General features: G+C 39.7%; 4 protein-coding genes across 5 annotated transcripts; 2 read left to right on the top strand and 2 right to left on the bottom strand.

The window, feature by feature from the left end:
- Positions 1-958: 958 nt before the first annotated feature.
- On the top strand, positions 959-21,439 carry LOC111337528 (uncharacterized). 2 transcript variants are annotated; one of them, XM_022943860.2, is made up of 2 exons: positions 959-1,101; positions 20,143-21,439. In XM_022943860.2, the coding sequence occupies exon 2, from the start codon at positions 20,175-20,177 to the stop codon at positions 21,084-21,086; it is 912 nt and encodes a 303-aa protein (XP_022799595.2). In that variant the 5' UTR covers positions 959-1,101; positions 20,143-20,174; the 3' UTR covers positions 21,087-21,439. The 2 variants fall into 2 exon arrangements, with proteins under 2 accessions (XP_022799595.2, XP_088587437.1); XM_088731311.1 differs by having other exon boundaries at positions 20,140-21,439.
- On the bottom strand, positions 7,277-9,334 carry LOC148724483 (uncharacterized). The gene has a single exon (XM_088730360.1). It carries the CDS (start codon positions 9,332-9,334, stop codon positions 7,277-7,279), a length of 2,058 nt encoding a protein of 685 aa, XP_088586486.1.
- LOC148724482 (uncharacterized) lies at positions 9,747-10,598 on the top strand. The gene has a single exon (XM_088731312.1). It carries the CDS (start codon positions 9,763-9,765, stop codon positions 10,441-10,443), a length of 681 nt encoding a protein of 226 aa, XP_088587438.1. The 5' UTR covers positions 9,747-9,762; the 3' UTR covers positions 10,444-10,598.
- LOC148724481 (uncharacterized) lies at positions 10,468-12,531 on the bottom strand. The gene is made up of 3 exons (XM_088730356.1): positions 12,206-12,531; positions 10,689-11,800; positions 10,468-10,484 (listed from the first exon to the last, which is right to left on the bottom strand). The coding sequence occupies exons 1-3, from the start codon at positions 12,529-12,531 to the stop codon at positions 10,468-10,470; spliced, it is 1,455 nt and encodes a 484-aa protein (XP_088586482.1).
- Positions 21,440-22,151: the final 712 nt, after the last annotated feature.

Below are 22,151 nucleotides of genomic sequence, written 5' to 3'. Positions count from 1 at the left end.
AGAGAAATTTTAAGAGCCTCGCAAAGCTGAAAATTTACATCCACGCTTCTCTGTATCAGAATTAACAGCCATATAAAATTTTGGTCAAGGGTTAACACTTCTCAGCCATTTGAGGAAGTTTTAATTTCTCGAGATCTCAAATTAACTTAAAATCTCGACGTTTGCTAATGTTTGTCTTAAAAGTACATATTTTCATGGCTAAAGATATATACCTCTCAGATTTAAATCCTGCATCTTCATCGGTGAATTAACACAGCAGTCCTAGTATGCACTCACACAGTTCAGTTTTGGACAACTTCGCAGTAGTGGAAAGAAGAGAGACATACATTCTAAAATGTTTATGATCTCAATCGGCTAACAAGCCTAAATTTATATGTGCGGACAGGAAACGTTGTGCACTTATCAGGAGTATTCAAACAATTGCGAAAGTTGTTAAGAGACTTCAAAGGGAGACCCAGAGATTCTCGAAGAAGGAAATGGGAATAACAATTATTCCACTCGCGCTTGTTGGATATGAGATGATTATAGCCAACTCGGCGCTACGCGCCTCTTTGGCTATCTATCATCTCATATCCAACGTGCGCTCGTGGAATAATTGTTAGTTATCACATTTGGATGTTTTTTAAAACTCTGGGTACCGAAATGACAGCTTGCTGCGTCTAAGGTGAATTTACGTTGATGAAATTTCTAATCAGTTGTAAAGTAAATGCATCTGTTGGGTTTTAGGACCTGCCTTCTTGCTTCATTGCGTAGCCATGGGATTTGTTAGCTATTTAGGATGACCCTCTGACTACGAGATATTGAGGAGTATAGTCACTGGTCCAGTAAGTAAGGCTTACTTACAAGGAAAATTGCTGGTTCTGTGAGGTGAGAAAAGACGATCTCGTGCCCAGGATTGCTTCATCTTCTCCGCATTTGTAAGTTAGATCTGGGTTCTAGAATACAGTATAGAATAACATCGTTTATAGCTATTAATTGATCTAGTGTTTGGCAAACAAGGCTTGATTGATTAAGTTATATTAATTGATCTAGTGTTTGGCAAACAAGGCTTGATTGCGGTTTCGCTTCTTAAGAAGAAGGAAGCTTTTCTACAAGTACACGGTATGTTTAATTTGCAACTATTCAGAACTGTTCTCATTCAGTTTCGATGACGCAGGCGTAAGATAAAGAAAAAGTCTCGAGTGTCCGACCGAAGTGCAATCACTACACTCGCACGCAGGTCGAACGCTTTACTTCATGGACTCTATGTAGCTATGGTACACTCTCAGTGAGTTAAACGCAACTACATGGGTACATACTTAGCCTCCTTCCTGTTTGGTCTATGGAATGAGTAATTCCTTAAGAATCCGATTTTGTATGAGATTTTTCGTTTGAGTGCAAACCATTTACAAGCCGCGAGTGAGAACTATTCTTGCACACATCGAGCTTCAACATTTTTCTTATTAGAAGCAAATAACAGCTCTGCATCTGATACGAACTTGAGACAGCAGCAGAGTCCAATGATCATCAAAGAAATTAAGAAACCAATTATAGTATACGATTTTTTGTAAAGCCCGACGTTTGAGCAGTGATGAGCAGACTGGTTGTTTTTTAATCACATGCATACATGTTTACGTACTTGACTCAAGATCGGCAAAACTGATGTTTGTACGTATGTAAGATGCATCAGCAATCACGAGTGAGATGCAACATTAAGAAAACACAAATATCATGCTCGCTTGGTTTCATTTAGTTTGCCAGGTACGAACGGGCAGTAGACAAAACACGCACATGATTTTGTGGCACACGTCAAATTTCGCTCTTAGAAAGCATCTTTTAAAAGTATTACCGACTATACTCTTTGTTTGAGACCTCAATAGTGTATTTGTGAAGAGCACTGATTAATGTTGAAAACAGAATTAATTTTTTTTTAATGGCTAAAATGTATTCCTCCTAGATTGAAATCATGCTCCTTCATCATCGGTAAATTAACACCGCAGTCCTGAAGCAAAAGTGTTATAAATAAGAAGTAAATACATTTGATCGACTTTGTTCATATTTGCTCAGATGTAATTTTTTTTGATTGCATTATATTTGCACGCAAACGAAAGATGGTAAATACCGCTTTTACTCAATGTTCACATACCATAGCAAATGTAAAGAAAAGCTGAACATTTGCAACAACTTTACTGTTGTAGTAAAGGCGAGTTAAATTGTTAAATTTGCTACGCGAAAAGATGGATTTACATGTGTAGCAAATATATTTAAACTGCTTTGATCGTATTTGCGAGCAAGTCAAACTTTGTGTTTGTACCACAATTACAAGTAAAGCAAAGACGTTCAATTTTGCTTTCACTCCATATTTACATTGACGAATTTACATTACAAACGAAATGTTTCCTTGGCTTTGATGACCTTTGCACAAAAAGTAAATGTCATGTTTGCGCACATTTACGTGGCATAGCAAATGTGAAAAAAACAAAATTCAACTTTACTGCTACTGACAGTAAATACTAGGTAAATGGATATATTTACTGCACGAAAGGATGGATTTGCAGGGACGCCAAGGACTATATTTGCCTCGCTTTGGTTGTGTTTGCTACAAAGTCAAATGTCATGTTTGACCATTGTTTGCAAGGAAAGCATTGAAGGCAAAATACTAAATTCGCTTATTCTTTACGTATCCTGTAAAAATACGTGTAAGTGAACATTTGCCGAGACTTTGTTGTGGCAGAGATACACGTTTACATCTTATTTGTTCCATGTATATACGCAGTCAAATATTTAATTTTTGAACAGTTTTTCCCATTGGTGCAGAAGTAAACGCTGACACAGACTTGCTCAACGGAGGGGGGAATCAAATAGAGAAATAAAAAACAAAAGAAAATGCATGTATGTCCAGCACTATACAGACATTTACCCCATTATAAAAAAAAATTGATCCAAGTCACATATTGTCACATGGTAAAGAACTTACACTGTAACACTTTGAAAAAGTACTGAAGCATGTAAATAATGACGAGTCATAATCAAGGATGCCTGTACCTACATATAATAATTTTGATTTGTTAACTGGTCTGTCTCTAATCACCTTGGAATCAAAAAATATTATATATATCTTGAAATACAAGTAAAATATTTGCACATGGTAAACAGCTAAGACTTTAAAACAGTAAGCATAACACCTTACTCAGTGAATGCCTGAAACACCTACCGCTTTTGATTTGTTAACGGGTGTCACCTTGGAATTAATAAACATTGTAAATATCTTCAAATACCATTCAAATTTTGTCACAAGGTAAACAGCTAAACACTTTAAAACAGTAAGCATATCATTTTGCTAAGAATGCCTAAAACACCTAATGCTTTTGATTAACTGGTCAAATAAATCTTATAAATATCTTTAAATACAAGTCAAATATTGTCATATGGTAAACAGCTAAATAATTTGAAACAGTAAGCCTAACTAAAAATACCTAAAACATTACATGCTTTCGATTCATTAACTATAATCCTGAAAAATTCTATACTAGATAAGATATCAATCATACAGTATGGTTGATGGAATTCTCCCATTTTACAATTCATGAGTCAGTTCAAAGTAAATTTGAAAAATTAAGGACAGTAGAACAGCCTTACTTAGCTTGTAGATAAAGCTGTCGCATAGAACAATAATAAAAGACAGTATTCAATCGATCAATAACACATAGATGTAGCTTTCAGGAAAATACTAGAAGCTACTAAGTTGCTACCACATAAGAAACAACAGTCTTAATGTAACTGAATTTTCATTTCAAAACCTGAGGTCTCAAACATTTTAAAGCAAAAGAGTATGTGATTCTTAATCTAAGTCTACAGTCATGAACTGCATATACCAATCCTTTTCTTCTTCAGCTAAGGACGTAGAAAGGTTCAGAGCTTTCACTCTGCGGTTCTTTTTCTGTATAAAAATATATTAAACAAAATTATTCACAGTTACACTAAATCTGAAAGTCACCAATAGACGAGGTTTAGGTTGAAATCAGCTGATTAGTTCTACCCGGCATAGCTCTTACAGGTGTCAGTTCTTGTTTAAAGCATTGCTACAGTGTTTGACAGTAGAAAAACTCAAAACAGCTTGAATTTTTAATATTGTTTACGTATTTAGATGGCTTCAAGTTCTCTGTTGCTTTAGGACATTTTGAGCAGCATTTCTTGAATTGTTTACTTGTTGCCATCGCTTTGTTCGAAAATGGACACGCATAGCAGCTAAAAGAGAGTAATGTATTCTTGTCGAGACATGGTAAAAGGTGCTTGGCTTTAAATTTTTGAATTATTTCAACACTTATTATTAGGTTTCGGTTTTTTATTTAAATTATATTTTTATTATTTACAGGGCCGAAAGTTGGTCAGTATTCTAAATTACTTTACTTTACCCTCTTCAAAATAAAGCCTCTTAAATTACTTACTTAATAAACATTCTGTTACAACACTCGTGTATCTAAAAACTGCATATGAGTGCAATAAATTGTTTAACACCAAAATCAGAAGAGGAAAGACTGCGGGTGCAGTTTATTATCCTCTCAACTGATCCAGTAGGTACATATAGGCGATTATGCTGTGGTTTTTATGTTAATTTAATTGGTTTAAAAATATTTAAACTATTTGATTTTCATTCTCCTTTGTCTCAGATTTTAGAGTATGGTACTCTATCTCAACATTGGAAATAAAAATTAAGCTGGTTTGATTGAGACTTTGTAAACCAAGGAAACATTCAAACTAAAGCAAATGCACTTGTTACAAAACATTTGATACATTAGTTTTACAAGAAAAAAGAAAAATGGGGGATTTACCTTTGATTGTACCAACTGGTATTTCATGGTCCATATTTTGTACTCCAGCTAAAATTTGCAGGCTTACATTCTTGTTTTCAGGTCCATCGCAGCTAAGAGATTAAATATAACTGTTTAAGCATGGTTTAAAAATCCAGCTGTAACCACTTCCACTTGGGGCTGTGCACAGGTTGAAAGGCAGTTACATTAGGTATTGAACCATTAATTAGCAAATGTATGCAGCTTTTAGACTTTCAGGGCTGTAAATAAGGGCTGGGGGAGCAGGGGTTTTACTCAGCTGTTTTGCATTTATCTGTGGCTGCTCTGATAGAAAAAAAAATATGAACAAAACCAGAAACTGCACTGTGCATCCTTACTGTGTACAATTTCAGTGTTGAGAACACATACATAAAAAATGGTCTTTTGCTTTATGTACTGAGGCAAGTCATTTTTCTCATAAACAAGTATGGTTACCTGTCATTGTTTTTTCTCTTGTTTTTAATTGAGCAATAACTTTCTTTGTGTGCAATAAATGTACCATGTAACACCTAACTCTTTCAGTTGGTTTTTCATGATCCAAAGTGTTACCTGAAAAATTTTCTCTGCGAAAGTTTACATCGCAACAAAGTGTAAATACCAAATCACTTTTTCATGATAATTATGTAATATCTTGCTAATGCCATTTCTTTATTATGTCATTTTTGTGAGACTCTGACACTGATTAACATCCCGTAAACAGTTAGATCTAAAATTGTCCATGTTAGACCTAGCAAAGATCTTCTACACATTTCCTACATCGTTCCAAGACAAACTAAATATCTAGGAAGTCTAGTAAATGTCTTCAAAGACATTTAGCCTCTAGCTAAGCTCAAATGTCTAGGAAAAGTCTTGACGGATTGTCTTGACTAGATCTAAACTTGATCAAACGGGCGATATTGATAACATTTTAGTTCGAGGTTCATTTTTGAAGGGGTATATAAATTGCTCTACTGCCGTATCACTATAAAAATAAATGAACTATCATTGCTACCATTGTTGTTTTAGGTCAATAGGTGACTGCATGATGACATTGTAGCTATATCGATCGATGCGAAATAGTCGACCGATAGAAATTTACGCGCAAGTTGCCAAAAACGAAGCCAGTTGTTACAATAAGAGTTTCGCTCGCTTATCCCTGTTTGCACACATCTTGAATTATTACTATTATTTCGGGAAAGAACAAACCAGAACGACCGGACAGAAAAAGCGCTGCTTTTGTTTGAAGTATCAGCTGTCACGTTCAGATAAAACATGACCCAGTCACTGTCACATTGTGTTCTTCAAGCGTATCCTAGAATCACGTATTTAGCAAAGTGATATTTCTCAGTCTTTCTTGGCAAAACTCTGCAGCCTACTTCGCGTAAATTGTTTAATACTTTTCATGATTCACAAGCAATTTCTTAAAGAATTGAACGAGACGCTATAATTTTCATAACATGACCATGACAATCGATTTTCAGTTTTATCTGTGCGACGTGACGTTTCTTCGAAATATTATTTTCTCCTTTCAAAGCTCTTTTCCTCAGTCAGCTATCGAAAAAAAGATCCATTGTTAGATGGAGTAAAAGATACTAACTTCGAATGTGCCAATAGGTATTGAGAAAATAAGGAAACTGATATTCAATAAAGTTAAGGCGAGATTTTCGGTTAGCATTGCTGATTTGAAGGTGTGCAAATACAACTGCGGAGCGTGCGAGCGATTATTGCACTTTGCCTATTACTTTACTTTACGCACTAACTAGAGGAATATGAGTGCGAATTTGCTTGCTTGTGTCTTTTGTTTGGAAGAAAACCAGTATTCGGTTGTACCGGTCACCGATAATGTGGAAGGATCCAATGTCAAAGAGGGAGCCGAGGGATCGTTGCTTGGCGCTTCTGTTAGAAAAATAAGATTCATACGTCATGGTATAAAGCTAAGATTATCAAGTTTTCTGATAAGTATTGCGTTTTCTTTATCACTTTGCTGTTTACGCAACAAAGAATACCCGCCGGAAAGTATAACAGTATCACTACAAATTATACCACCGACGCGCGTGTCAGATTGGTTGTAAATATTTTTGTTCTCGAAAGGTCACTCTGTTGTTTCAGAAATGATTGTATTTTATTCAAAGTTGATTTTCTGGCAAAAAAAATCGAGTTTCAAATATCTAACGCAACATTAGTGGTAAGACCAAATAAAACGAGAATTTTAATTTTACCACGTAAACACAACGTTACAATTCTGGTGTTCTCGCGCAAGCAGTCTTGGGTATAGCGTTACAACAATTGCGATGGCCAGCGGCCGCTCCATCCTCCCTCCCCCCCCCCCCCCCACCCAGTGAGTTAATAAGACGAACGACGACCTAAAAACAACCTAAATGAACTTAGATCACAAACAGAAAATTAAACAGTTTCCATGAAAGGGCTACAAGTGTTCTCAGTTAGATCAGAATTCAACATCGCTGTCCTTAAACAGATTCCTCCGACACGCATAACTTTGCGGCAAGTCGCATCAGGGTTCCGTTAGGAGTTTTCACTTCTGCCATACGAACTCTACCATCCTTCCCAGGGAATGTCTTTAGAATTCGTCCGAGGGGCCAATGTGACCGAGGCGCATCATCAACCTTCATTAGAATAAGATCTCCTTCCTTCAAGTTCCTTCGTTCTTTATTCCATTTTGGGCGCATTGCCAAGGTAGGTAAGTATTCTTTACGCCACCTCCGCCATATCATGTCAGCTAGCACTTGGACCATTCTCCATCTCTTGCGGCTATTAATTTCTCGCTCCTCAAATCGGCCAGGTGGACTGTTTGGCGAGGCTCGTCCGATGAGAAAATGGTTTGGCGTCAGCGCTTCGAAATCGTCGGGGTCATCACTGACGGGAGTGAGGGGTCGACTATCAACAATAGCCTCTTTCTCGACAAGGACTGTATGGAGTGTTTCCTCTGGTAATACTTGGTCATTTATGATAGTCTTCATAGCTCTCTTGACCTGCTTGACCATTGACTCGAATATTCCTCCCATGTGTGGGGACGACGGCGGGTTGAAGTACCAAGTGATCCCTTCTCGGGCCAGCTCGCCGGTGATTCGTCCCTGACTCAACGACTTCAAAGCTTCACCTAACTCTCTGTTCGCTCCCACGAAATTACTTCCGTTGTCTGAACGGATTGTCTTTGGGTTGCCTCTTCTCCCACGAAACCTTCTCAACGTCATGATGAACGAATCAGTACTCAGATCGCCTGCCACCTCCAGGTGGACCGCACGGGTAGTAAGGCATGTGAAGATACACCCCCGCCTCTTCTCAGTTACTCTTCCCCTGTTGACACTAATTGGACCAAAATAATCTACACCCGTATTGGTAAATGGAGGCTCGCAAAGGGCAAGTCGTTCTCTGGGTAAAGAGGCCATCAGAGGAACGGTTGGCTTAGCTCTCCTTCTCTTGCAAAGAGGATATTCACGGATGATTCTTCTAATAAATGACCTTCCTCGGAGGATCCAGAACTGTTGGCGCACGAGAGCCAGTGTGTGCTCCCTTCCTACTTGGAAGTGTCTTTCGTGGATGTCTTGAACCAACAATCTAGACAGAGGATGTACCGGGGAAAGTAATGCTTGATGTTTTGCTTCAAATGGTATCGGAGCTTTAGTCAGCCGACCTCCACCTCTGATAATTCCATCAACGAGGACTGGTTGCAGTGGAAGTAGTGGACTGTTAGACGAGAGAGCTCGGTTCGCTTGCAGGTCCTCGTAGTCGTCCTTAAACGAATCAATTTGAGCTTGTTTACGCAAGACTAGCGAGGCTTCTTCGAGATCGGCGGCGCTCAAACACATGGTTTGACGTTTTGGAGGCGGATTCATATTCTTTATTTTACACCTCAGAATGAATTTGTATCTCATCCACCAAGCGTACTGCTGACATTGCTTTCTCCAAGAGGAGTACTTCTTCCATTTCACCATGTTTGTAGATGAAGTAGTGGACACAGCAAGGACTGAGCCCTTAACTTCTACCTCAGTTTCATCCACAATTGGTACTCCCTTAGTACTCGGCCATTCTGCTTCAGGCAACATTAGAAATTCTGGACCACTGATCCATCGACATTTCGGAGTCAACACCTGAATATCCTTCCCTCTCGTGCAGTCATCGGCCACGTTCATTTTTCCAGGAATGTGATGCCACTCCTTAACGTCCGATTTCGAGACGATTTCAGCAACTCTGTGAGACACGTACGTGCTAAATCTCCGCTGGGTGTTGCTAAGGTAGTGAAGCACTATCCTGGAGTCACTCCAGAAATGCGTTTCATCGATTTTAATGTTGATTTCTTCCACTATCTTAGACCTCAGCCTAGTGCCTACAACGGCAGCCTGTAACTCCAGGCGCGGAATGGTCAAGACTTTGATTGGCGCAGGTCTAGATTTACTTAAAACAAAGCTCACATTGACATCTCCACGAGCCACCGCACGGAAATACGCAACTGCTCGTAAGCGATTTCTGACGCGTCGCAGAACACGTGTAGTTGTACCTTTAGGCATCGGTCGCGGTGGAAGCCATACCACCGTGGAATCATGATCGTCTGAGAGGATTTCAAACCTTCTTTCCAACCTTGCCACTTCTGCAGGATATCATTGGGCAGTTCGCTATCCCACTCAATCTGGCGTCTCCACAACTCTTGGATGATCAGTTTCGCCTTTATTACGTACGGCGCGGCAAGGCCTAGGGGATCAAACACGCTACTCGTGGCACTCAATATTCCTCGCTTGGTGTTTGGGAATTCACTCTTCGCTGGTTGAAGACTCAGCAGATCTTGCTCTGCACACCACTTGACGCCTAAGGCTCTTTCTTGGGGCAATCCATTACAATCTAAGAGAATAATGTCGCACGCCACTTCTGACGAAGGGATTTCGCCACTTCTGACGAAGGGACATCGCCACTTCTGACGAATCTGGACAAAACCAAATGCATGCTCATAGGCAGTAACAAGAAGCTACAGAGGAAAATAGCTCTAACTGTTTCAATTTTTGATCATTGTATAAACAATGTTACTTGTTTTAAATATCTTGGAATCCTAATATCGTCTGATTTTTCGTGGACAAATCATGTCGAATACATGGCAGGGAAAGTTAATCAAAGGCTTGGCCTACTTAGACGCATTAAGCATTTGTTACCGCTTAAGGCGCGCATCCTTTTTTATAAAAGCCTTGTTATGCCCTTATTCGAGTATGCTGATTTAGTTTGGGGAGACAAACATAATGTAACTTTAATGTCTAGTTTACAAGTGCTTCAAAATAAGGCGGCTAAAATAATATTAGATCGACCACTGTATTCCTCTGCGTCTGATGCGTTAACTACACTGAAGTGGATAACACTAGAAAAAAGGCGCTTCCAGCGCCGATGCGTACATGTATATAAATGTCTTAATAGTCTCACGCATCACGAACTAACATTAGTCACTCAGCAAGAACAACATAGTTACAACACAAGAAATAAAGCAAACCTCAAAATTCCATCCGTTAAAAGGAACTGGGGCAAACAAAGAACTGGCTATCATGCTGTAAGTGATTTTAACTCGCTGGACAAAACTATACGAGCCGCTGATAATGTAAATATTTTGAAGCGTAAGATTTTTAATTCATTGATTTAAGTTTTGTATTACACATAAGATACATTAGTTTTTAGTAGCATCTTTTAGCATTTTTATTCATTGTAAATTTTTAATTTTTAATTTTCGAGGTCCTTTTTGTAAACCACTTTTTAGTGAAAAAGTTTCCTCATTAAAGATTGTCATCATCATCATCATTGCTGTGAGCACTTCTCGGCTGTTTGACAACCACTTCGTTTGGCGAAACCCGCCAGTTGCTAGGATTCCTATCAAATCTTTAGCCAGACCTGTGGCTTCATCGCAGTTTTGCTTCGATGCTAGGAGGTCATCCATATAGAATTTACGTCGAACAGCGTTGATAGCATCCTCGCTGAGTTTCCCTTGCTGATCACGAGCCGTTCTCTGCAAACTGTTCAACAGGTCGGGGCCAGTCAGAAGCTTGTTATTCAAGGAAACACCATCAAATTTTGATGCCGCGTCAAAGACCACACGGACCTTTCCAGGCTTGTTTGGATTAACAACTGCATGGTGTGGTAAGTACCATGTTTTTGGGTTTATCACTTTGGCCTCTTCCTGTGTCATCCTTTGGGCGTGTCCTTTAGTGACATAGTCATTGATGACATTCTGACATTTCTCTGCTAGCTCTGGCTTTTTCTTGAGTTTATTCTCAGTGGAATGAAGTCTTGAAACTGTCATAGCATAATTGTTAGGCAAGACTGGTTCGCATTTCCATAACAGTGCTGTTTTGTAGTGGCCTTCCTCCATGACTGTGTTGTTTTCAAGGATGGCCAGAGCTTGTTTGTCTTCAACTGACAAGGTGGACTCAGAGAGATCTCGCTTGGTTGCGTAAGAGTCGATCTCCCAAAATCGTTCGATTTGATGCTGCAATGTAGTCTCTCTATCTGATGCGAGAAAGTTTGCACAAATTGTTTCACAGTGTCTTTGATTCACATTTCCAAACAGCGTCCATCCAAGAGGGGTCTTTACCGCGATGGGCTCATCCCGTCGCCCCTGGCGGACTTCAAGGTGAATCAATAGGTGAGCCATGTCAGCTCCAATGAGAATCATCACGTCACCAACTTGGAGTTCAGAAAGATCTACGTCAGATAAGTGATTCCACTGCTCGACGGTCCTTTTCCTCGGCAACTTGAAAGATGGAATGTTGAGTTTTTTGATGACCCAAGCTCCGTGCACCATAACCGGGTCTGGCTGTTCTTTAGAGGAAAGACTAAAGCTTACCCTTTCTAAATTCTGAGTAGCAGCTTCATTGCCAACTGTATTAATGTTAAGGCGATATGTATCGCCAACAAGTTGTAAGCTCTCAGCTAAGTCTTTCCTAATCAGGGTTGAGTCACTTCCAGGATCAAGGACAGCATATGTGTCAACCGTGTTCCCTTGACTATGAATTCGAACTGGGAGAACTCGAAGGAGGACCTTCCGCTGAGGTTGAAATCAGACTTGGTTGATTTTGGTCTAGACGATGGGCAACAAATTTGACACCGGTTCTGGGTTACGAGCATTTTCCTTTGGAGAAGCCGATGTTTGGATAAAGCTACTTTCGTTGCTGGTGAGGCTAGGACGCGACTCTACTCGAAGATCCTCATGTAAAAGGGTGTGGTGGGAACGCCCGCACCGTTCTTTAAGACAACGCTTTGTACTCAGGCAATTCTTGACTTTGTGGTTCATTTTCAAACAATTGAGACAAAGTCCATGTTTTCTTGCAATTTTTCGCCTTTCTTGTAGGTGCTTAGACTTAAAGACAAGACCAAAGGCAACAGGGTGTTTGTACTTGCAGATGACACACCCCTTTTCATTGGATGGGGCTTTCTCCTGCTCTTTGTTCAAGGATTGGGTTTGGGCTAGTTTGGAATCTGACAAGTCACTGCTGTTGCTTGGGGCGTCAGGAGACCTTCCTGTCGTCGTGGCGAGAGAATTGAACTTAAGATTTGGCTTTGCTTTGGGGTACCTTTGTTTCTTGTTCCATTCTTCGCGTATGAAATCTTCAAGGGGGTTAAACAGTGTTTCTACTCGGATGCGTAACCACTTCTCAAACTCTACCAGGGTGGATCTATCACTGCGTCCATCTATGTATTCATACCATCTTACTCGGAGGTTCATGGGTAACCTCATAGTTGCCCTGCTGAGATACTCTGGGGTTTGAAGAATAGCTGACTAACCCATCTTTACTCACCATGTCGTACATGCTTTCACTTGGTAATAGTAGTCACGTAATGCTTGCCTATCATTTGAGGGTACATAGGCACTGTTGAGCATGTCATTCAGATAAGCTGTGGCCACACTGTTGGGGTTCCCAAACTGACGTTTTAAAGTCCTAAGGGCAGTTGGGTAACTATGACCTGTAACACCTAGACTTTTTACTGCTCTCTTAGCTTCCCCGTCAAGATTTTGGAATAAATAAGCCATTCTATCTGAGTCGGTGAGGGTTGTCTTGTTGAGAATTTGATCATGAAACCTCTCAATGAATTTAGGCCACTCGATAGGTTTTCCTGTGAATTTGAAGAGCTCAAGCGGTGATAATCGCTGCTGTTCTTGAGCTCGAAGAAGAGCTACACTTGAATCTGTCTGCAAGCTAGTAAAGGACCACTGAAAGGCTGTTTCCTGGCCTTCTCTCAATTTACCAATAAATGTATCAACCGGTTGTTCTACTTGTAATGAATGACTGTCATTTCTACTAGGTCCACCAAAGTAAGGGGTTGATGTGCTCCGGCTGGCTGGGGCCCAATGTGTTACGTAAGATGGTTGAAAGTGGTTTAATGTGGCAGTGAAGTTTGACTTGCGAGGAGTTTGGGTTAAGTTGTCATGGCAACTACCACTAGGCGTTGATGCCAGAACAACACTGCCATCCCCCACTAGGGAACTAACTGTTGGAGGGACTTCTCCACCAAGCTCACGGCAAAATGACCAAGTAACAGAGGTTGTTGCAAGAGCAGCTGTAACACTATTATCAAATGACGCAGGTTTGCGCTGGGACGCGGACACAGGCAGGTGAAGACGAATCTCTGTAAGATGGAGGCCTCAAGGGTAGACTAACAGGGGTAGCAGCAGTTTGAGACGAGTATTTTCTTTCAGGACTGTATAATCCCCGTTGAGGCGACTGCACTGCAGTACTGAGTGTTAACATATCTGATTCACTTGCTTGGGCAACTGGTACCAGAGTAGAGCTTAAAGCGAGGCTATTGCTATGAGCTGCATGGAACTCTAGATCCTTTACTGGCAAGGGCTTGGAAATTGCACGCAATGGAGAGTATTCATATGAGACAACTTTTCTATACAGAGATGACTCTGTGTAAACATATCCTTTGAGTTCTTGGAGAACGTATCCCTTAGTAATCCCGGGCTCAACTTCAGTACTTGGACTATCTTTGCGTTCAACCTCAGAGGTTGCTTTAGGACTGGGCACTACATAATGTTTCAAAGATGGCGAAGACTTACTGACCTTGAAGATGTCATCATAAGAGGCCTTTCCTTCGTTAAATTCTTGACCCAGTATTTCATACTCAAGATGTGCTACCTCAGCTTGATTTTGAGCGGAAATCACAGCCATTTCGTCTTCTCTTTTCTTTCGTAGTAGGTCGAGCTCTCGTTTTCGACATTCAAGTTTCCACTTTAATTCCCTTTGAGCCTTTTCTTCTTGAAACTCCTGTTCACGTACTTCATTGTCTCTCTTAACTCGTTCGGCAAGCTGTTTTGCTTGAAGGCTTGCGATGGAGGCCTTTATTTTAGCGTCTCTTCTTCTTCTTGACGAGGACGACGAAGAACTAGAGCGAGAAAGCGCTTTCGAATGACCAGAATCGACCTGGCTTACCGAATCTTCAGGAGTCACTTTAAGGCTGCTGTGAAGGGGTGATATCGCACATTCGTCGACCAATTGCCACGATTCTTGATTGCTCATCGTGAGCGACTGACTTATATCCGGCTCGAATGGACCAAAATTGGTAAGACCAAATAAAACGAGACTTTTAATTTTATCACGTAAACACAACGTTAAAATTCTGGTGTTCTCGCACAAGCAGACTTGGGTATAGCGTTACAACAGTTGCGATGGCCAGCGGCTGCTCCAGTTAGAGAGATTAAGATCCGCGTTTACTGGCGCGAATGGCAAACGGCAAGAATCGAACTTTCGCGGTCTGCCTTGCAGCCCTTTGCGCAATAATGTAAAATTGTTTACATTCAATTTGAATAGGAGATATTTTTCTATTTTTCTCTTAGAAAAATTCCTTTTTTGGAATTAGAAAAAGATGGAGCGAGATCAGATTTTCCCGTTCGGTATTGCCGTAAACGTGGTTCTAAATCTTACTATTATATTATAGATAGGGAAAGAAACGGACAACTTTTGCATGCCATGTTCGTGTCATTTATAATTCTACAATACATACCTAATAGTGAAGCGTTCAAAGCGTCTTCAAATGCACTCATGATAAATGTTAGTCGGTACTCTTGTAGAAAAAATAAAGAATCATTTCCAGTAGTATACGTTTATTTTATCCTGCTAACACCAATCGACAACGCAAGACAAAGTGACAAAGTGGCAAGAGGTGCATGCGTAAACAAACATTTTGAGGAGCACGGTGAATGGCGTGCATTGTAACGAGAGGTACGTTTGTTCGTCAGTCGTCGGTTTAATAAACACCCATTGATTGAAATGTTTCCAAAATGCCTTTTTTTTTTAGACAATTCTAGACATTTAGACTTTCTCAAGACATTTCTTTCTAGATAAATTCTCGTGATACGATTGTCTAGAATAAGTCTAGCTTTTTTATAGAAACGTCTAGCTGTCAAAAAGTCTAGAAAAGTCTAGCATTTTAGCTCACATGACAGATCTATGCAAGACCTTTCTTTGAAAAAAGCTGCCAGATCTTCGCTAGACTTTTCACTAGATGTAATCAAGACATTTTCTAGATTTAGCCGTTTGGTACGGGATGTTCTTATTTGCTCTGCACCTGTATTTCCATTGCATGAAGTTCAATAATTCCAGTTGAATGAAAAAAATTAATTCCCAGCCGGAATAACCAGTCTTTCAAAATGACAGAAATTACTTCCTCTAAAATACAGCAAATCACCAATCCACAAAATAAAACTAAAGCAAAACTTTAGTGCCACATGGAGAGGGATACAAACAATCTTTGGAAAGGTGAATTCACTAAACAGTTGTGAATTATAGCATAAGAATATAATTTAAATATAAATAAATATTTATATTTATAATATAATATTTATAATATAATATTTATAATATATATTTATAATATAATATAATAATAATATAATAATATTTATAATATAATATATTTATAATATAATATAAATATAAATATAGTGCTGTACGTTGCTCATAAGCAAGTCTGAAGACCTCCTACTTTTATTTTAAATATTAGGTTCTTCTAAGATAACAGGCAATTGGCAAAGTTTGACAAAAATCTCATTGCAGGCTCTATTTCAGTGGAATGTTGTTATTTTAGGTACGCAAACAGTTCTGATCGTTACAGCATTAATGTTTCTTAATTAACACAAAATCATTTTGAAAAATTTGCATTTCAAAAATAAATTGGAAATTGTTTCTGCCTGTTGTAAGGGACATACCATTTTATTCTTGAGAGGGGGTTGGACAATAAATTGCCAAAAAAAAATATTGCCAAAAATTTCATACACAAGAAAAAGTTCCAAACAAATATTGTGAAGAGCAAGTTACGCAAAAGAAATGTACTAAAAAAATTGAAGAAGATTCCTGCGCAATAACCTGATGTTGAAACAACAATTCAGAAAAATCTACAATTAAGTGAAAAAAAATGCATACGGTGTATATACATACCATTTTGATAAGTCTCACTGGATCTCCCCACCATCGTCCCGGCCAACTAGGCTTTTGTAAACCTCCCTAACATTGGCCTTGGAATCCGAAATACATGCGTAATAATTAACAATTATTCCACTCGCACTTGTTGGATATGAGAAGATAGATAGCCAACGAGGCGCGTAGCGCCTCGTTGGCTATGATCATCTCATATCCAAAAAGCGCGAGTGGAATAATTGTTTTATTAAAAACGTTAAATCAAATTATCAAATTTTATTAAATTCTTAGCTCCCTTTTAATTTTAAGCTGACACGTACGCTTACTATATTTGTAGATTATGGTATATTGGCTGATATACCATAACGGCTAAGCCAATAAAAAGTCTTGAATTGCATTATCCAATGATCTAGTTTTTAATAATATAATATATCTCATATGAAACCACTGACATAACACTAAAGCTGGTTAAAAGAATGCTACGAGAACTAGAATAAGCGAGGGTTTTCCGCATTTCTGATCGAGTAGCTAGCAGTAAGATCATCCTAAAACAACTATTTAGTCCTGAAACTTGTGAACGATAATCTTAAAAATACACTAATGCTTACCGTAAGCGCCTTGAGATGGCGCCTAGACCCCTTTTTTTCCAGCCCTCTTTAGCTTTGCTCTTCGAAAGCTCTTCGAAAAGGATGCTACGCGAACTAAAATGAGCTAAGGTTTTCAGCGTTTCTGATCGAGTGGCTAGCTGTAAGATAATCTAAAAACAAATATTTAGTCCCGGAACTTGTAAACAATCAACTTAAAAACATACTAATGCTTACCGTAAGCGCCTTGACATGGCGTTGCTCGAGGCGCACTGGGAATGAATGCGGACAATTTTGTCGGATTACCATTTCCATAACCGCCGCCTGGTTAGCTCAATTGGGATAGCGCCGGACTGCTGTGCGGGAGGTCGAGAGTTCAATACCGGCCGGACCAACACTCAGGGTCTTAAAATTAACTGAGAAGAATATGCTTCCTTTCTTTACCATCAAGAATTGGTTAGATATTCTAGTCTTCTCGGATAGGGACGAATAAATGGAGGTCCCGTCTCCTGCAGGGTTAGGGGCAGGAGACGTTAATTTCCCACGCACGAGATTACTGTGTGATGGATGTCCTCCCCTGGGGTGGGATGGGTGGGTAACAGGACCCCCGTTGATACCAGTGTTTACTACACTGAAGGGGCTATCCTGTATAAATATAGATGTCTGTCTGTCTGTCTGTCATCCCTCAAGTTTAGCGTTTCGTTTACTCTTCGTCGGCTTCCTTGGTCTGGGGTTTTTCTAGCCCTATCTCAGAATCAACCAAGAGAATAAGGCGTGCTTTTTCTTCTGCGTAAAATACTCCACAACCGAAGTGAAGAACGGAAAGAAAATGGCGCTCAAAGTTTGAATGCGTAATTCAACCCTCGCTGCTCGACAGAAATTGACGATCATTCGCTGAAAATGCATGACGTAAGCACTTAGTTTGTTAGCGTAAATGCGTTCTTGCATTTGAAAACTTCACATCGCCAGTACAAGGAGTGGTCAGCTAACTGGATGTTTTGCAAACACATGTATACATGACTGCGTATACTCAAGTATACATGCAGTATACTTAAGTCAAGTATACATGCAGTATACTTGAGTCAAGTATACTGCATGTATACTTGACTCAACTCGGCGAAACTGCTGTTATTAGGTGTTCAAGATGAATAAATGATCACGAGGTTTTTAGGAATAAAATAGATGGGTAAATAGGAAAACGCATTTCATCATACCCGCTTGATTATATCATATTTTTGCCACAAACGGTAAGTGGACAAAAGACGTGCATAGTTTTGCGGTACACGTCAAATTTTACTTTAGAATGCATCTGAGTATTTCCGATTTTTCTATGTTGTTTTTTTTTCCTTTAAAACCTTAAAGGTGCATTTATAAAGAGCACTCATTAATTTTAAAACATAACAAATTGTAGAGAGCAACAATTATTGAAGCTCAGATCAATCGCCTCCAAGTTTTCGAAATTTCACCAACGTAGAACAGGAGATGAGGGATTTGGTACTAGCGGCCATTCCGGAAACAAGCTTCGTCCAATTCCAATGTTGCAAAGTAACACTAGAATTTCCGCCCGTCAAACTAGCTTAACACATCTGAATTGCCAGCAAAATCAGACGGAACACTGGACATGTAAAATCCCAGGTCTTTGTAATTGTGAGCTAAGTGGACTGTGACCTTAATGCAGTAAATCTAAGGGTCTGTTTACATGGAGGTGGGACCCTCGGTACGTAAAGTAACCCGCCTAATCATGGTCGAAAAATAGCCGGCGACTACAACAAAATCTTACAAGCCCTGGTTTCCGTAGCGAAGTTTCTCGAGGTTGTTGTCGCGCTTACAATTAGTGTCACTGCGGCGACGTGTAGTAAAACGTTGCCTAAAAACTTATTTTTCACCTAGACTTTCCCCAATAGCTCGATGCGTAACATGTATATGTAGTGTTGAGTTCAAAGCAAAAATGTTACTAAATTGCTGTCGAGGTTTCCTCGCTAAGTGGATGTAAAAGTTGTTGTTGAACGTTTTAGTTCTATGTGGGACGGCTAGGAAGTGGGCAGATCTAGAGTTTTAAAACCCACGCGTTTCGCTATTGTTCTGCTTATTTCACATCTTACAGTATGGACACCACCCCGGCTAGGCGGGTTACCCCACCTTGATACGTTTAGATTATGAGTTGTTATCCAGGCCTACAGGTTTACCCTAACCGACAGACTGCCTAAGCTATCATGTAAATGTGATCAAGATAAAATTAGAGATTATATGGAGAAGATTATATGGTCTGATTATATAGATTATATGGTCTGATTTTCACTATTGCTCAAATAGTGCTTTACTGCGAAGGATCGTGCACATATACATATATGGAGAAGATTATAAGGTCACCTACCTGGGGACCTCGCCTCCATGCAAACAGGCACTCAGTCTTTAATTTATCAAAATAGTCGATGAAAAATTAACGGTCAGCGAAAGAAGTCTCCGAAATTCAAAAAGGAAAAAACAAAACAAAACAATCAACAAACAAAGGATTTGTGCAGTAGTTAGTGTCAGAGAGTTGTAAAAGAAGAATGGAGTCGAAAGAGTAACGTTGGACTTTATTATCAACTCGTCACTTGATATAACATGTCAAGGTTTAAATACTTGTTCCTTAAACAGTCAAAGAAGGCAAACTCAGGAATATTTGGTGACAATCATCATAAAAGATGGGAAATACGCAGAAAATAGGGACCGTGCAGGGGGTGGGGCTGGGGGGGGGCTTTGGGCACCCCACTTTTTTGGCTGATTGAATCAATATTTTTTTTACTTAGAAGTTAGTCTATTCATTTAAATTTGGTGAAACGTGAAAGCCAGTTTGTTACTTGTTGTTTTGTAAGAATTAAAAATTAACTTCACTTTTGGCAGGTTTAGATCAATTTCTAGCCATTTTAGAAGACTTTAATTTCAAATTTTCCGGGGAAACATATCCCCGGACTCCCCTAGTTGATGCCAATGCTTACACAAACAGTCAGCATAAGCGTTGTAGATTCGGGCCTATTAATTTTACCAACCTCGTGATTAGTTTTTGGTCGGGGAGTGCTGCCCAATTCTCTAAATTCTGATATTTTTTTTCAATCTAGCAATCCTTATTTCCATTCGTAACGTTAACGGAGTGCTTTGCAGACGTTGTCATAATTTGATATGGTGATTTGTTACCTCGAGCGTAGTCAAAACGTGGAGAGAACAACCAGTTTGAACAAGACGAGCACGACAGCTTCTAAAGAGCGACCTCAGCATGGTGGTAAATCAAAGAGGCACGCTTATAATCCAGGCTTGAAATATTTCATCAATGCGTAAATACTCACATTATGTCCTTTATATCAGCAGAAATCAAGGCCCAAAGCAGAGTTGAGTTCAGGATGCAATCCATTTCGTTGTTGCTCAGCGCCCTGCTGCTTTTAACCTCCAGTATGTACACCAGGGGTGGAGTTCTGGACTGTGTATCTGGTGAAATGCAAGTGAAGGAACAAACCAAAGGTCACCTCAGTGTCTCCCAACTCACTGTAGGCGATGTGATCCAAGGTGTCAAAGGAGCAGAACGGGCCCCTGCTTGGTGCAAAGTGAAGGCGGTCTACCCTTTACCACATAATGAGACGCGGACCACTTACGACGGCTTCACAGACACCCACATGGTCGTGGATGAAACAGTTCATCAGTACGGTGTACGTCAGAATGGAACAGTGCGCATTGGTCCCGTGTACACGCTTGCTACTGACTGTGATGCGTCTGTGAATTCAGCTGGCCAGGTCTTCACTCCTATCAACAACGGGCTCTGTCCCTTTGAGCTGAGCTGGGACGAGTACCTCACACTGATTACCGCTATTCGACGAGTCGCCAATCGAACTGGATACTTCTGGTTTGACCTGAGCGCCTACCACGACAATGACAGCGCCATGGTGCCGTATTGGGGAATGCAACTTTCAGCAATATGCCGCAGTTTTATGCAATGCGCTCGTGAGGACCATTGCCAAGAGTTTGAGATCATCATGGAGCGGTTTGTACACGAGTATCTGAACAAAGAATACGTGGAGATCGTTGAACGCGTTTTTCCCAATATGGGCGGTGATGTAAGCAAGGAGCAAAGAGGAACCTTTACAGAAGTGGCCCGTCCAGAAAAAAAGAAGAATTACTTGTTGCTGTTTACTGCCGTGGGCAGCGCCCTGTTTGCGCTCGTAATCATCGTGGCTGCAATCTTGATGTACCGCGGACAAAAGAAGATGACTACAGTAACCAGGCCTGGACCTAAGATTACCAGTCCTATCACCGTATGAGTGCTGAGAAATGGTCGAAAGAGTTTCAAGTTCTGCACTCTATAACTTCTACTTTTTGTAAGCTTTTAGTAGCGAAATTTGCATATTTGCTCTAGCTGTTTATTAAGGTTAAAGATTTTGTAACTTAGGTGAATAGACACTGATTTTCTTTCGTGAAAATTGAAAAACTAACACATCTTTGAGACAATACATCAATGTACTTAGCATTGAATTGAGTGGCCAATTGATTTCTGTGCAGGATAATTATTTGATTTATCCAAGTTTTAATTAAAGCTTCATTATGTATTCAAGCATATTATTCCATTTGCAGTTGCTAGTAGAGAGGCAATAAAAACAATTTTATGAAGTTGTTACTTAAGTATGCTGTTATGTCTTTCTCAAAGTATGAGCAGTAATTGAACACATGACACTTTGCATTCGATAGAGATCGTTTATTATTATATAATTTAGAACTTTCTGTCTGCAGAAGCTCCTCATTAAGGAATTTTTACAGAGTTGATCAAAAGATTAACGTAAATGGTCTTTCGATCCGAAGGGCTCTACGTGAGAGCTCAGTTTTTTCAGTTTTTTGATGGTCTTTGCTATGAGGCCAAATTTTTAACGTTTTAGGCTGTCTCCGATGAAGAAAAATACAAACTGAGGGATGAAAGACGAAGTTTTAAACAATTTGTCCCTGATTTGAACGATTTATGTCGTCGCCGGACAAATAGATTTATCCGTCAGCAAAACACTTCGCTGTCATCATTTCCAATACGGACCTCTGTTTCTGCATAAAGAACGAAACAAACATTTGAAAATTCTTTATTTGCTGATTTAGTTTGGCAAATATCACATTGCAAAGGCCTACCTGAAATCTCGCTGCAAAATCAGCGAATTTAACAATTTTTGATCGGGGTCCAATTTTCGCTACAAAATGGAAAGTGTCTTCGGATTCTTAAAAAAAATAACCAGCCAGGCAAAGCAAAGTTCCCCAATTTCCAAGGTTAACCGCCATGTTAACCGTCTGGTGCTCGTCTGCAATGGAGTTATCCGCTGACAATTCCAATGAGATTGCTTTACAAGTTG

This window comes from Stylophora pistillata, chromosome 8 (assembly GCF_964205215.1).
Source record: "Stylophora pistillata chromosome 8, jaStyPist1.2, whole genome shotgun sequence".
In the NCBI taxonomy this organism is placed as follows: Eukaryota; Metazoa; Cnidaria; class Anthozoa; order Scleractinia; family Pocilloporidae; genus Stylophora; species Stylophora pistillata.
The sequence above is the reverse complement of the archived record's forward strand: the minus strand, read 5'-3'. Positions and strand labels throughout refer to the sequence as shown.